The 17,206-nt window shown below is 36.0% G+C and overlaps 1 protein-coding gene and 1 pseudogene across 1 annotated transcript in view; both read right to left on the reverse strand.

The window, feature by feature from the left end:
- TMEFF2 (transmembrane protein with EGF like and two follistatin like domains 2) overlaps positions 1 to 17,206 on the reverse strand; it is a 276,817-nt gene that overhangs the window by 112,564 nt on the left and 147,047 nt on the right. The window contains exon 5 of the mRNA XM_055572972.1: positions 8,867 to 8,963. Coding sequence (XP_055428947.1) covers positions 8,867 to 8,963 — 97 coding nt within the window. The remainder of the gene's footprint in view (positions 1 to 8,866; positions 8,964 to 17,206) is intronic.
- LOC129648069 (uncharacterized) lies at positions 13,596 to 13,682 on the reverse strand (annotated as a pseudogene).

The raw sequence follows: 17,206 nt of genomic DNA on the forward strand, positions 1-17,206 counted from the left end.
ATGAAATTAAAAGACACTTGCTCCTTAGAAGAAAAGCTATGACAAACCTAGACAATGTATTAAAAAGCAGAGACATTACTTCACTAACAAAGGTCCATATAGTCAAAGCTATGGTTTTACCAGTAGTCATGTGTTGATGACTCTGGATGTGAGAGTTGGACCATAAAGAAGGCTGAGCCCCAAAGAATTGATGCTTTTGGACTGCGTTGGAGAAGACTCTTGAGAGTCCCTTGGACTGCAAGGAGATCAAACCAGTCAATCCTAAAGGAAATCAACCCTGAATATTTACTGGAAGGACTGATGCTAAAGGTGAAGGTTCAATACTTTGGCCACCTGATGAGAAGAGCTGACTCATTGGAAAAGACTCTGATGCTGGGAAAGATAGAAGGCAGGGGGAGAACGGGACGACAGAGGATGAGATGGTTGGATGGCATCACTGACTCAAAGGATATGAGTTTGAGCTATGTCTAGGAGATGGTGAAGGACAGGGAAGACTGGTGTGCTGCAGTCCATGGGGTCTTAAAGAGTTGGACATGGCTGAGCGACTGAACAATACCAACTTACTCAAAACCAGCAAACTGAGCTTGAAACACCTCAAAGAACCAGGTTTTGGTCAAGATATGTCTCGTCTCTGCAACCTCATGGTTAATAACCTGTTCATCTATTTGGGCACATGTAGTTAGAATAAAATGGCAAGCCACTCCAGTGTTCTTGCCTGGAGAATCCCAGGGACGGGGGAGCCTGGTGGGCTGCTGTCTATGGGGTCGCATAGAGTCGGACACGACTGAAGTGACTTAGCAGTAGCAGCAGCAGTCAGAATAAGGATATTCTCCATCCAAAATGATTCAATATATCTGCAAAAAACAAATAAAAACCATACAATCTGCCAAAAATAAGGAGTATATATCTAATGGGAAAGAAAATATTTCAAAGGACATCATCAGTGATGTGAACCTGGTATTGTTAGACTTTAATACAAAGTGGTTGTATTTTCTATTTCAAAAACAAAAAAATGTGAAATTCTATACCAAGTATATCCAACATGTATATGTGTGCCTTATACACATAATACACATTGCACACACACACACACACACACATCATTAAACATATGAAAAGATGATGAGCGGTGATTACGGACATGGTGCCTGGAGTCAGCCTAGTAGGGTTCAAATCCTAATTCTTCCACTTACTGTTAGGCTTTGGGTGGTTTGCTTAACCTCTGTGTGCCTCAGTTTCCTTTTGTGTAAAATGAGAATTGTTAGCATATCTAACTTCATAAGGTTGCATGCGTGTGTGCTAAGTTGCTCAGTCGTGTCTGACTCTTTGCGACACTATGGACTATAGCCTGCCAGCCTTCTCTGTCCATGGGATTCTCCAGGCAAGAATAGATTCTTGCCTGGATTGCCATGCCCTCCTCCAGAGGATCTTCCTGACCCAGGGATTGAGCCCTTGTCTCGGCATCTCCTGCATTGCTAGGCCAATTCTTTAGCACCACCTGGGAAACCCTTTATAAGATTAGCAAGGGGATTAAATGGCTCCATGAATGTAAATATTACCATGGTACTTGCCACACAGGAAACACATGTTTTTGAAAATCCTGCCATCTTTTGATGACTAGAATGAGATTCTTTTTTTTTTTCTTTTTATCTTTGAGACTGGGATGTTATGTTGTGATGTTGGAGCATGGGGCTTGTATTCCCTGATTTAAGGCACAGGACTCTCTGAGTTGGAATATACTAGAAACTGAGTGAGAAAACTCAAGAAAAATTTGTGTATGGGAGTTTGGTGAGTGAGCACTAGAAGTAAGGCAGGTGTGCTCCATTAGCAGAGTACAGTTTACCCAAGCAGGTAAAAGGGAAACAAGTAATGAAAAGAGTTAATTTAGTGGTAGAAATACAACCTAGGCTTAGAAGTTTTGTTTCCTTTATTCTGCCTTCATGTAGTATTTCATTATTTTTATATAAAATGGAAGTTACCTGATTTCTACTGTCTGAACTAAATAAAAATTATGAAAACATATGAAACATATTAAAGTTTCCAATACTTTCTTCCTGTATATCTTGGTACTCTATACCAGATCCACATCTGCACCCATCATGTCCTAATTAAGTTTCACTAATCATTGCATGATAAATAGCACTGTTGAGGCATAATTACTGAGAAAAATTCAAAAGACTCTTCAGAACTTATGTGAAAATCCAATTCCTTTCTAAGCAACCCAGTATATGGAAGACCTGAGGTATGTCTTTATTTTAAAGACCATGATTTATTTTCAAATTTCAATTTTATTTTAAAAGTCTCACTTTTTGCAAAGCCCAGCTCAAATTTGGAGGTAGGTTAGTTGTATATTTTTTGGTTTGTCTTTTTTTGGAATGACCTATTGTGCATTTGAAGTGGCATCATTATTTATTCATCTTGCTAAGTAACACTTAAAAGTGTTCAGCTTCAGTTTGCAGGCCTGACTATTTACCTGGTGGCTCAGATGGTAAAGAGTCTACCTGCAATGTGGGAGGCCTGGGTTCAATCCCTGAGTTGGGGAAATCCCCTGGAGAAGGAAATGGCAACCCACTCCAGTATTCTTGCCTGGAAAATCTCATGGACGGCTACAGTCAATGGGGTTGCAAAGTGTTGGACACAACTGAGCAACTTCATGTTCTTTCTTTCTATTGGCTGAGGGATGTGTGAGTCATAGACATGGTGTTTGTAGGCACAGACCGTTGCACAGACTGTGTTACAAATACTAGTCCTATTTACAATGGTACTTTTTAAGTTGTGTGATATCTTTAAAAAGTACAAATTATTTTTTCTTGTTTAAGATAGGCAGATAAATACAAGAAGGAAATAACACGATTAAACTCTTTTATATTAGGACATAGATTTGCTAAAAATGCAAACATCAGCATATTTTTCTTGAAATTATGGAAGAGGAAAGAGGTGTGTTTCCCTAAATCAGGAGCTATAAATTTCCCCCTCTCTCTGAAAAAAAATTTTGGGCGAAAGGAAGTGTTAAAGGAATGAGAGATGTCTTCTCTTCAGACCCTACCCATCTATACAAACAGATGACACAATGGCAGTTTTCAGAGGTGACAACCTTGTCTTCGTGGCAGAGAAGAGGCAATTTGAGGGAGGCAACATCCTAACTACAGGTGACTTAGAATTAAGAAGGTTTTCTCATAAAGCCTTAGATCCAACTAAAACTTTCAACTAAAACTTTGGATTTTCTGGACTAGAATCATTTTCTATTTTTGTTTGTGTGTATGTGTGTTTTATTCTCTCCATGAGTAAACTCACATTAGAAGTCAGTCCTAATTATGGTAAACACATTTACAGTTCTAAGGCAAGAGAGCAAAGGGAATCAGTAGAAAGAAAACACCCTGGGGGGAAGATTGAATGAACTCATGGTTCACTAAAATTTTGTGACTAATCAGCATCTTCTTTAGATATCCCACATATAATCCCAACTGATCCTTTTACGTGGTAGAAAATATTTGGAAACTTTCCAATTGCAACACAATCTTTTTTTCAATTGTTGACCAGTAGCAGTTTTAAGAAGAAATTATTTCAAAATCTTAAGACTTAGAGGTGTCCTAATTTTCCCTATTAAACTTATAACCCAAATGTACTGAAGTCACCAGGATCTAAGGCCTAATTCACTTATATGTATGGTGAAATCTAGTGCCAAGGAGCATCCTCAGCTACTGCCCTGCTTCAAATATTCATGATTCTCCACAGTCCAAAATGCATTAAAGGTGGGAATGATGCCAACGACACACAGTCTTCCTGGTGACAAGGAGCCTTCTTAGATCAAAGGAGCAAGATGTTAAAGACTTCAAACTAAACTGTCTTTGTGAGAGAGGCTCACAAAAGGGATGCCAAATCCCACACCCTGTTTTCAGTTACAGAACATCAATGAAATAAAGGAAAAAATAGATGCTCATTCATTTTTTCTTCTGAACTCTTTTTACTAAATGACTTTGCTTTTCTCCTTTCTTACCATTACAGTTACACAAGGATTTGACGCACAAAAACTGAAAAACATCATTAATACTTTCAAAGACAAAATGAATGACTACTGAGGAATTAATAGCATTTAAGCCAATATGATTTTGCTAATAGGGGCTGTGTGTTGAGAATAATACAAGAGCAATGTTAAGACCGGTACAGGAGCCATAAAGCACATGCATGAAGCACATATACATAATAATTTAGGTTGCCCCTTTATGTCATTTGTCATCCAGCTCCATGTGTTCTTACACCTGTGCTCCCTTGCTCGATCTAGTCTAATACCTTGGAAATGTTAGGCATGCAGCCAATTTCATCCTCAGCCATTCCTATGATCAGACCCAGCTATCAACTTGCTTTTTTCTTATATTAAATCAGGAATCAACCCCAGGGCTCTGAACTACTTCTGACTGACAGGACCAACAGAAAGTTCTAGGCTAATTACTTCTTAGGACTACTTTCCAGTGCAAAGAGTTGCTGCTGACCTACTTTGGACTTACTGAAATAATTTATCAGGTAAGATAATTAAGGGAATATAAAACTATTTCTAAAACCAAGCAAGTATCAGAAATATTTGTTGAAATCCTAAGTTAGTATTCCCAGTGCTATCAGATGGGGCTTTATTGCTTTACAATGAGTCAGTTTTATTATGTCTGACTTAGAAGCCCTTCTTTTTTTTTATAAATTATACTTGGCAGAATGTATTTGAGAGTCTCTTTGATGTATAAATGTATTATTTTTGACTCTTTTTCAGCCTGTATATAAAGAGAAACAATCTTCTAAGCCCTTCTTTTCTTTGCCTTTTAACCCTTTACCCATAAATAGGCATGCACATCCCTTTGCACAGGTGTTCCATTATTTTTGAAGTCTATTCTAAGTAAAGGGATGCCTCAGTGTGAGAGTAGAATTTAGCTGTGGTGTGGATCACTTACCATGTGGACTTTTAACTCGCTTTTGAAAGCATAACTGTTTCTTATATATAGGTAAATATCTATAACTGAAGAATCTTTTGTAGCAATGTTCTTTCTTTTCTGTTGAGAAAATCTGACCATTTTATATAGTCTTGATGTTTTCCATAAGAAAAAGAAAACAAGAGGAAAACCTTGAAAGGACACCATAGAACATAAGGGAGAGGTTGTATAAGCTTATAAATCATCTGTTTTTTCCAAAATAAAGGCATTAACATGTTATATTAATAGTATTATGGTTTATCAATGTCATTCTTTGTTATTTTTTTATCCTATTCCTCTACTCTCCTTTCCCTTCCCCCATTTATTTTTTAAAATTTTCTTCCCCATGTCCAATGTAACTTGCTTCTTAACTCAAAAACTCATCTAACTATGAAAACAAGATCAGCTGATTGCATACTGACTTTTTAATTCTAACAAAGATTTACCTTCATCTAGAAAATATCTGAACATCATTGAATAGCTAGATTTAGTCCTTGTAGTAAAATATAAATATTAATTTCTTAATCTAGGGTTAAAGAAAAATCAGGAATTAGTATTTCACATTTGTTTCAGTATTGCGGTTACAATAATATTATTTCTCAGTAGTATTTATTCACATCTTGTTATTACTTTGTAATGTAGAGTCGAGGAAACTTTATGCATAAAACTGTAGTTTAGTTAATGTCAAAGGAAAAAACAAAGCTAAACACTGACTTGTCATCTTTGTTTCCACACAGCATATGCAGTGTTTTATGTTTGTGAGAGGACCTGACCGTGGTTTCATCCAAAATCAATAGCACATCAAGCTCCCCTGATCCAGTTGACTAGTACTAGAATCAGATCACTCCCCTATTGCTTCCTATCTTACTTTATAGCCTTTTGCATTCCATGCCTATTTAATTTCATTTATTGGTTTCTTCTTGTGTCCTTCAGCTGTTTCCAATCTGCCCTTCATGGCCATAACTAAATACAATATGTTAACATACAAAGATATTTATGTAAATGAAAATCAATACGCTTCTCATTTCAGCACCATTCGTTCTTGCTTACATTGGACATTTTTAGTACATTTTATTTAAACGCGAACAACTTTTCATTCTTGCCGGGGAAGTATAATGATCTTCTTGGCTCCCTGCCCCTTGCATCCCTCTAATCTTCACAGCTATGGCCACTTAGCCCCATCTGGAGGTTCAGCTTTATTCTGCATTTTGGAACTAATCTTGTCTCTAGGCTGGGGGCGTACAAGATGTCCTAGCCAAAAGCTAACTGATTCATCTACCAGCAGCCTTGCTGCTGGCTTCATTCTGACCCTGTAACTTATTTCTGAGATCCAAGGGCTTGTCCCAGCCCTTTGTAGCCAAGACTTGGCTCTGTACACTAGTTCCAGTAGGTGGGTATCCAGTATCTGTCCTTGGTTCATTTTCCAATTCCTTGATGATTGAGGTTCTGCTGTGCCCTTCTTCCTGTTCCCTTTGTAACTGAATTTCTTTTCCTAATTCCAGTAGCCATGGCTGTTGAATCTTTCTGATGCCACTTAACTTGCTCTAATCTCCTTGTTCTGTCTACCCACATACCACAGATCTGAGCTTTTGCTAGAACACCAGAGTGACACTGCTTGCCTGGACATTTTCCCACTGCCTGCTGCAGGCTTCTCTCTTGTCCCCAGCTCTAACCCTGCAGGTCTTGAGTCATTGGATCTAAGCTGCCTGCAATCTGTCCATCACATTATTCCAGACATGACAGGGGAGAAATATTTTAATTGCATCTTTGGTTGAATTGTTATGCTAACATCCTCGAGTTACTTTCACCTCATATGTTTATCTTGACCTGCCACTTAAACACTTTAAAACTCAATTTCCTCTTTGTAAAGTGATCATAATAGAATCTACTCCTAGGGTTATTATATAACTGAGAAATAAAGAATGCATACATATAGGTCAAGCCCATAGTAAATAATCAGTCATTTTAATCTGCTATTATTATATCATTTCTTAGATCTTTGCAGTTGTAAAGTGAAAACATGTCACTTAAAAGTGATCATTAGACAAGAATGGGGAATGGGAAATTCTTAAGAAAAAATTAGGGATCCATGTGAATTTGTTAAAAGTAGAATAGCTGATTCCAAGATATTTAATAGCATTAAAAATAAAGTTAAACTATAGATATAGTCATCAACAAACATTAATAACCAAGATATTTTAAAGATACATTTCCTATCAATGTGTCTTAATATATAATGACTAAAACTGCACAGAGCTTTAAAGTATTTCAGTCAGTTCAGTTCAGTCACTCAGTCCTGTCTGACTCAAAGCATTTAGAAGGAGAATAATTCTCTGAGTCACTCATTTATCTTAGAGCAATATTTATACAACCATCTGGGGAGTTTTAATAAGCAAAGTTTTAAGTCCCACTTCTCTGAAATTCTGATTCATTAATTTTGACATGAACTAAAGATGTGTTCCAAAAATTCCGTAAGTAATCCTGATGATCAGCCAGGTTTGGGAACCAAAAATTCATCAGTCATTAAGATGTCCAGGAAATTCTTAAGAACACATATGTTTGTTTACCTCAGGATGGTCAAACTAGTGCATAGACTCCCTGACTTGGCTCCTAGCTGACCACTGGCTAGAAATGTCTGACAGACATGAAAATCCTACTGATGCCAGCTTATATTAATGGGTGACTGTTTCACCTGGCTGGGTAATAGCAGTGCCTACTTGTAAGTACTTTGTTAATTTACCTTAAGAATCTCAGTTTGCTCAGTTGGAATCCTCAGTTTAATCTACATTAAAAATACTCTAAATTGTTTCAGGTACAGACTGTTTCATTTTTGTCAAAATTGTCTTGCCTTAATTTTTCCTGTTTCTTAGCTAAATTCCCTCCACAGACAAAATGTTTGATCAAAATGATTGTGCTTTTCCCCCCCAACTCTACTGAGGTATAATTGGTATATAACATTGTAAATGTTAAGGTGTACAATGTGTATACTGCAATGTGATCACCACTATAGTGTTAGCTAACACTTCCATCACCTCACATAATTACCAGTTATTTTTTATGTGTGGTGAGAACATTTAAGATTTACTCCCTTACCTACTTTGATCAAAATGATTGTTAACTGCTCTAGGCAAACACACACACACAAATGAAAGGACTCCTGTTTGCTTTCCTGAAAGGTATGTGTATAAAAGTTGTATATTAAGAGAGAGAGATAGAAAGAAAGATTGCCTCTTTCTACTATTATGCCACACAAAAACCTTTGGGTTGTTCACTGTGGGTATGAGATCTGGGTAGGGCCAATACACGTGGCCCCTGGAGAAGGAAATGGCAACCTACTCCAGTATGAGAGTGGATGCCCTAGAAGGCAGACCCATTTAAAATAATGAATATTCAAAATCTGTTCAGTGTATCTTTAAAGGAGAAGCTGAGTAACACCTGGGTGAAGGGAGTAGTTGATCCTAGACAGTGGCTCAGAAACCATTCCTTGCTCTAACAGCTCGCTAATTCAGCTATGGGTGTGCATATATATACCTTTAAATAAAATCTCTGTGGTTACCCAGATCCACCATCTTGGAACAGATTAGCAATTATCCATTGTTTCTTGACCATGCTTCTTGAGAGATGTTCTGGTAAATACACTTTTTCTCTCCATCTCTTAACATTGACAGTATTTGGGAATCTCAGTGATATCTTATTGTATCGTATCAAGTAATTCCCTAGACAGCTGTTTGGCTGACCCAACTCTTAGTTCAGCTGCAAAAATTCTTTCCTGTTATTGTAGCCCTCATCTTTCCTAGTTGAGAACTGGATTTTAAAAAATGCTGAAAATGTCTTCTTTTAGGAAATAATTGATACAGCAAAAATAAATTATTTACCATTATTTTGTTTAAAAGAATAAAACAGCACATTACCAGACATCCTCAGCATCTTCATCACATTCTGCACCAAACTGGCAAATATCACAGGTGGATGTCTCCTTTTGACTGGTTTCTCCTGAGCCTTCATGGACTATAGGACAGAAAAAGCGTAACGAAAAGAATTCAGATAAGTGCACATAATATCAACTCCAAGACTATTTTATATGAAAGCTGCTTCTTTTCCAATAGACATTTTTGCAATTGGAGCTCCATTAAGATTGTCATATTCGACTCTCTTCTTCCCTAAATTTGAAGAAAACAATAATATGCTAGTTACTGAAATGTAGTGAATACTTCTTTTTACCAGAAAAATAAAACAAACAATAGAGTTTACTGGATTTATTAAAATTAGTTGGTTAATAAACCATATGAAAGAATTAATTAAAAATAATTTAAATTGGTATCACTGACTCAATGGACATGATGTTGTGTAAGCCCCGGGAGATGGTGAAGGACAGGGAAGCCTGGCGTGCTGTAGTACATGGGGTCGCAAAGAGTCGGACTTGACTGAGTGACTGAACAACAACAAAATTGTTACTGGCCTAGAGGAAAAATCTATGAGGAAAAGTCTATAAGAAACAATTAAAGTTTTCTCAGTCCTAAATTATAAACTTTTTTCATTCAAAGGCTTTAATATATAATTTATAAAATTTAGGTGGGCAGCTTTGACTTTTTAGATATGTCTTTTACCCCCCTCAAGATGTAAAAAGTACTTATAAGGAAAAATATATTAATTATAAATTTTAGAAAACACATTTTAATTGGTTTTTACACTACTTTCTTGAATCTTACATAAATGTTGCACAGAGCCCATCATAGTGATTTCTTCTATAAGGGCTATGAACGTATATTTTATTTAAAAATATATACTTGTCATTGATGATAGTTATTCATATTGGCTTAGACCATAAATTACAAGTGTAAAAATAGGCTGTATACAATCTACTTATAAAATTAAGCCTTCAAAATTAGGAAACAATAGTGTAAATCAACTTTAAAAATTTAGTATTTGAGTTCAAGAAATAAAAATCTGAGCAATACTTTTAGTTGAAGATTACTATATATGAATTAGAAAATATGTAGTTGACAGCAAAAATAACTTTGCTTATAGATGAAAAACTGCAACAACTTAACAACTGCATAGATAATATTATTCCATGGACAGATTATATACTTAAAAACATGTTTAAATCCAGAGATCCTTAAAAAGTGCATTTTTGCAAAAGGTTATGCATTTTCAATAGAAAAAGAATATAAAAAATTAAGTATGGCATTGGCTTCTAGCATTATGAACCCTAGTAAGGTAACATTTTTAACAAAGACATCATTTATTAAAGTGCACCCTGAACCTAACATATTCAACCTTACTTATTTAATATGATATTTTCATAATTTTTTCTTTGTCTATTAACATGAGAGTTATTGATAGTTACAAAAGCAAAGCTCTTTATTCCTTATTTTCCAATTTACTGCTCTGCAAATAAATGATTTGACTTACCAGAATAACAACAACAACAAAACAAAACCATCATTTAGAGAATTGTGTTTTACAGTTTTTCCAGGAAAGCAACATTTTCCCCCCGTACTTGATTTGCACTGCACTTTAAAAAAGTTATGAATTAAACAGATCAACTTCAATTGCAAAAGTACTGATGGTATAGTTTTTAAATTGAAGTCTAAAAAAATGGTGTTCCTCCCCAGAAAGAAAGAGGAATTCTAGACTCTGCTAAAATAGACAGCACTTATTATCCACTCTATTACATTAATAGAGGCGAGACCATTAGAGTGGACTATGGGGATAAGAAGGAAGCTGGGGCCTCACCTCAGGGGAGCCTGAACAGCTGAGGCCCATCTCTTTATTACTTTCTTATTATTAATGCAACACAGAAACTGCTAATGGGAGAGAGCCTTTTAATGTTAGCAAGATTAGCAGCTTCTAGACTAAAACTTCCCATCACTCAGGAAACATACTAACACATGGGAAGGTCCTTAATGAACAGTTATAGCTACTTATGGGCAGCCCCATCTTCTTTCACAGCAGGGATCCTTGGTTAGGGATCTACTGAAAGTAATCCAGGCGATGAATCGTGCTAACTCAGTGGAACTAATAATAATATTTCTATTGGAAGTCACATTACATTTCTATAAAAGGGCAGTTACTGGTAGACTTGAGATGTTTGGAAATTCTCCCACATGGAGAAGTAAGCCCAGAAGTAGCAGTAGTAAAATCTCTCACAAATATTCTGGGAATAAAATGTGAAGCAATCACAATGAAAAATAAAGTAAAATATTTACATACTTTCTGAAGCACAGATTTGCACCTTTGTAATAAACAAACCAGCACCCAGCTTTCATTTAACACTATAGACCAATGATTCTTAAATAGGGTTGGGCTCAGAACCTCTGGTAGATGCGATTTGTTAATTTACACATTGTTTTTTTAGAAGAGCTGCTATCTTATCTTAGGTTGCTCTATCATGTCAAACTCTTTGCCATCCCTTGGACTGTAAGGGCTCTAGGCTCCTCTGTCTAAGGGATTTCTCAGGCAAGAATACTGGAGTGGTTTGCCATTTCCTTCTCCAGGGGATCTTTCTGACCCAGGGACTGAACTCAAGTCTCCTGCATGGCAGGCAGGTGCTTCACCACTAAGCCACCACAGAAGCACTCAGGGTGCTATGGCCATAGACTATGTATTGTTTTTTAGATAAATGCATTGAGATATCCTCAGAGGTACTGAATTTGTAGGCCTGAGGCTTGGAAATATATATAAATATATATATACACACACACACACACACATACATACATACTCTTAACAACTTGCTCCTAAGCATCTGTGCCTAAACAATACTGAGAAGACTTCCTCTGTCTCAAGCATCCTCCTCTTGCAGTGAATGTCTGGCTCAGGACTTCTGTCACTTTCAAGTGCACAGGAAGCACCTGGAGGTTTTGTTAAAATAAAGATTCTGATTCAGTAAATATGAGGTGTATCCTGAGGTTCTAAATTTCTTACAGGCTCCCAGAAACTGCTGCTGCTGGTCCACAGACCACATTTTGAGGAGCAAGGATAGTATTTTTCCAACCACAATTCACAATGTATTAGTGGGTAGGGAAATAGAGTTAATGGGTCACTATCAGCATTTTTGCAAACATTTTTGTAAACATGAAGCAGAAGGTATGGGGACAGAAAACACAGACTGCATCTTATTTAGCAAGTATAGTATTTATTTTATAACACTATTTTCATTATACATATGATATCCAACCAGAGCTGCAACGTAAATTTCATTTCTTTCTAAAGGTCACAGTCACAAAAGCTTGAAAAGTATTGAATTAGCACATGCTAGATCCTTGGAAATCATGTGTTGAACTGTACTGTTTCTTTTTTCTGTTCTTTTCAAAGTATAAAAAACAGGAAGAATTGGTGCTTAATTATTTGCATTCATTTGCTGATTATGCAGGAATGAGATTCATTTATATTAAAATATTATTTTAAACAAACATTTGTATTTTAAACCTTTTATTTTGAGTTGTAAAGTAAAAGAATTATTTCCCTTTATTCTATAATACACTGGAGGGGGGCATGGCAACCCACTCCAGTATTCTTGCCTAGAGAATCCCATAGAGAGAGGAGACTGGCAGGCTGTGGTCCATGGGGTCACAAAGAGTCAGACACAACTGAAGTGAATAAACACAGCACACATTCTACAAAAGGTTAGGTTTCAGCACATGATTGAGGGAAATTTGAGGAGTAAGGGAGGTGGAGCTCCTGAAAGCATATTTTATATAACTGTGTGGTTTAGTTGCTAAATTGTGTCCAACTCTTTGCCACCCCATGAACTGTAGCCCACCAGGCTCCTCTGTCCATGGGATTTTCCAGGCAAGAATACTGGAGTGGGTTGCCATTTCCTCCTCCAGGAGATCTCCCTGACCCAGAGATCGAACCCTGGTCTCCTGTTCCTGATTGCTGCAGGCAAACTCCTGCATTGCAGGTGGATTCTTTGCCAACTGAACCACCAGGGAAGGCCATTTTATGGTTTTTAAATATATTTTATATATGCTATCCTACCCTGGTGGCTCAGACAGTAAAGTGTCTGCCTACAATGCAGGAGACCGAGGTTTGATCCCTGGGTCGGGAAGATCCCCTGGAGAAGGAAATGGCAACCCATTTCAGTACTCTTGCCTGGAAAATCCCATGGACGGAGGAGCCTGGTAGGCTACAGTCCATGGGGTCACAAAGAGTCGGACACGACTGAGCGACTTCACTATGCTATGTTATAGTTATAACTGATTTAATTATTTAACTGATTTAATAATTCCTATAAGAATATTCTGGATTGGAACATTATAAGAGATGATCAAATTACCTCTCTCCTAAATTCTCCCTGCCCTCATGATTTCATCTGGAAATTGTTACCAAAATTCCTTTATCATGACCCTGTTCTGGCCCCACTCAGCTTCTCACAGTGGATGTGCCCGCCTATTAGTCCAGTTCTCTTATGAACTCACTATAATGCCTCTGTGCCTCTTATAATATTTCTAACTTATATTATTTCTTTTTTTTTGATTCTTTAAATCAGAATTTCAAGCTTTTTAAAATTTTATTTTTAATTGGAGGATAATTACAATATCGTGTTGGTTTTTGCCATGCATCAACTTGAATCAGCCATAGGTATACATATGTCTCCTCCCTCTTGAACCTCTCTCCCCATCCCACTCTTCTAAAAAATATGGAATTTTCACATGCACAGGGGTCATGCTAATCTCTTTATCATTCCAATTTTAGTATATGTGCTGCTGAAGTGAGCACACTATGTTATACTATTTCTGAAAATATGAAATATTAATGTTCAAACACAGTTATTCAATGTCATTTATTTGATTCAAAATTTCAATAAATTTTACATTCAGTGAAATGCTCATGTCTTTCAATCAATATTGAAGAACACATGCCAAGGACCAACTCAATCATTCCAGAAAATTTGATTTTTCTGCCTTTTCAGCCATCTCTCTACCACTGTTCTGTCTTTCTATATAAGCCAATCAGTAATCTGATCTGTCACCACAGATGAACTATTCTGGAATATCACATCAAAGGAATCATACACTATGTAATTATTGTGTTCAGCTTCTACCAGTTGACATCATAGTTTTAAGATGAATTCAGGTAGTTGCCCATATCAGTAGTTTATTTCTGTTACTTAGTATTCAGTTGAGTGAATATACCACAGTTTATTTTTCCAATTTTCTTGTCCAAGGACATCTGGTTGTTTTCAGTTACTGGCTGGAAACAATAACTATTTATGAATAAAGCTGTTATAAATATTCTTGTAAAAGACATTTTGTGTACATGAGTTACTTCTTTCAGACGAATACCTCACAGTGGGATTCTGATATTCAGATAGCCACACCAGCTTTCGTTTGCTTATTGTTTCTATCATTTTTTTTTTTTTTTTTTACTTTCAACCTGTTTGTTAGCTTATGTCTAAAGTGTGTTTTCTGTAAACAACATGAAGTAGAATCTCACTTTCTAAAAATTTTATTTATTGTTAATTTTGACTGTGCTGGGTCTTCCTTGCTGAGCGTGGACGTTCTCGAGTTGTGGCGAGTGGACGTTCCTCTAATTGCAGTGCAGAGGCTTCTCACTGCAGTGGCTTCTCTTGTTGCAGAACACAGGCTCTAGGGTGCTAGGCTTCAGGAGTTCTGGCTCATGGGCCCTATGTTCGGGCTCAGTAGTTGTGGTGCATGGGCTCAGGTGCCCCACAGCCAGTGCAGTCTTCCTAGACCAGGAATCAAACCCATGTTCCCTGCTTTGGCAGGAGAATTCTCAACCACTGGACCACCAGAGAAATCCAGATCTCACTTTTTTTTTTATCTAGTCTGAATATTTCTACATTTAATCAGTGTATTTAGTCTGTTTACTTACTGTAATTATTAATGTGTTTGGTTTTAAATCTCCCAACTTGGTGTTTGATTCAACATTTTTTTAATTCTTGAGTTGCAGAAATTTTTAATATATTTTGAGTACAAATTTTAGTCAGATACAATGTATTGGGACATATTTTCCCAGTCTATTTTCTTGAATGTATTTTGTGTGTGTGTGTGTGGATGTGCAGACATTTTATTTTGATGAAATTATTTTTTATTTTTATGATTTGTCTTTTTTGTGTTATTTCTAAAAAGTCTTCTACTCAAAACTCATATGATATTCTTCTGTGCTTTATTCTATTCTCTATGTGTACTGATTTTTAAATTTTACTTTACGTTTAAGTTTGTGATCTATCTAAAATTGGATTTTGTGCATGATGTGAAGCAGAGATTAAGATTCTTTGTTCTTCCCATGAGGACATGATTTTTCTCCCTTGATCTGTCAATGTGTTGAAATATATTGATTGATTTCCATAGGTTAAAACAACCTTGCATTTTGAAGCTAAGTCAAACTTGATCATGGTATATAAGCTTTTTGCATATACTGCTGGATTTCTTTTGCTTGTATTTTGGTGAGCATTTTTGTGTCTGTGGCTCATAAGACATGCAGATTGTAATTTTCTTTTCTTGTATTGTTCTTGTTTTGTTTTAGTATTAGGGTTAAAATGGCCTCATGATATGAGTCGGGAAGTATTTCCATTTCCTCTATTTTATCAAAGTTTGTGGAAGATTATTATTTCATTGTTTATACAAGGCTATTTAAATTTTCAGGCTTCCCTCATGGCTTTGGAAAAGGAAATGGCAACTCCAGTGTTCTTGCCTGGAGAATTCCATGGATGGAGGAATCTGACTGGCTACAGTCCATGTAGTCGCAAAGAGTCAGACACAACTGAGTGACTAACACACACACACACACACACACAAACACACATAGCTCACTTGGTAAAGAATCTGTGTGCAATACAGGAAACCCTGGTTCAATTCCTGGGTTGGGAAGATCCACTGGAGAAGGGATAAGACCCACTCTAGTCTGTTTTATTGCTTCCTTTTCATTTTTATTATTTTCTTTATGCTAGAAACTTAGAGTTTATTTTCTACTTTCTTAAAATGGAAGAAGTGCTTGATTTTACATTCTTATTTTCTAATACAGGTATTTACATCTGTACATTTTCTTCTAAAGACTTTTTTTGTAAAAAATATAAATTGTAATATCCTTTGAGATTTCTTCTTAGACCCATGGATTATTTAGTAGTGCATTTTTTAACCTCCAAATATTTGTGAGTTTTCAAAGGTATATTATTTTTATTTATCTTTAACTTAAATATCCAAAATTCATTTAAATGAGAATCATTTAAAATATACAAAAGAGTTGTGTGGTCTTAAGGACACAGAGAAATGTAGAAAAGAGTCACTCCAGGTTTTAAAATTAAATGAAAAATAACAAGCATAATATAGGGTTTCATTAAATTCAAAGGATTTTAGAGTTAGGTAGGAAGACTTTTAGACCTTTTTACCCAACCCCCATCCCCTCAATGCAAAATTCAATCAAATGATCAACCTGGATGAGAGTTGAAATAAAAAGTAGATTTGTGTGAGCTATAAGAATAAATTGTTTTGAAGTGCTGAAAAGTCTGAAGTATTGAAAAGAACTCAGCCTGATTGTCCAGGCTTTGAAATAAATCTCTCTGGAGTTTGACAAGTCTATGTCTGGTGTTCAAGATGTTATATATATACTAAAAAAATCCATCCAGAGTGATCTATCCATCATGGTTAGAGAAAATATTCTGTTTAATTTAAATCCTTTGAAATTTATTGAAACTTGTTTTATGGCCCAGAATATGGTCTGTCTTTTTGACTATTCCATGTGCTTCTTAGGATTTGTAACCTCTTATGGGGAGTGATTTTCTATAAATATTAATTAGCTTAAGTTGATGGTCCAAATCATCCATAACTCTTTTGATTTTTTTGCTTAATTGTTCTATTACTGAGAAAGGTGTGTTAAAATCTCTACTGGTGACAGTAAAATTGTTTCCATTTCTCTTTTGTTCTTTTGTTTCATCTTATATTTGGGAGCTCTGATATTGGGTGTATAAACATTTAGTAGTCTACGTCTTCTTTTATGAGTGACTGTTTAGCATTATGAAATGCCCTCTTACTCTCTGGTTACTCTATTCATCTTGAAGTCTACTTTGTTCTGATATTCAGAGAAACACACCAGCTTTCTTTCACTTATTGGTTCTTTTTACTTTTAATCTGTTCATTCATTTATGTTTAAAGTGTGTTCCCTGTAAACAACATACAGTTGGATCTTGCTTTTCTATATAGTCTGAATACATCTGCATTTACTTAGGGTATTTAGTCCCTTTACTTTACTGTAATTACTGAAATGTTTGGTTTTAAGTCTAC

Source organism: Bubalus kerabau, chromosome 3 (assembly GCF_029407905.1).
Source record: "Bubalus kerabau isolate K-KA32 ecotype Philippines breed swamp buffalo chromosome 3, PCC_UOA_SB_1v2, whole genome shotgun sequence".
Lineage (NCBI taxonomy): Eukaryota > Metazoa > Chordata > Mammalia > Artiodactyla > Bovidae > Bubalus > Bubalus kerabau.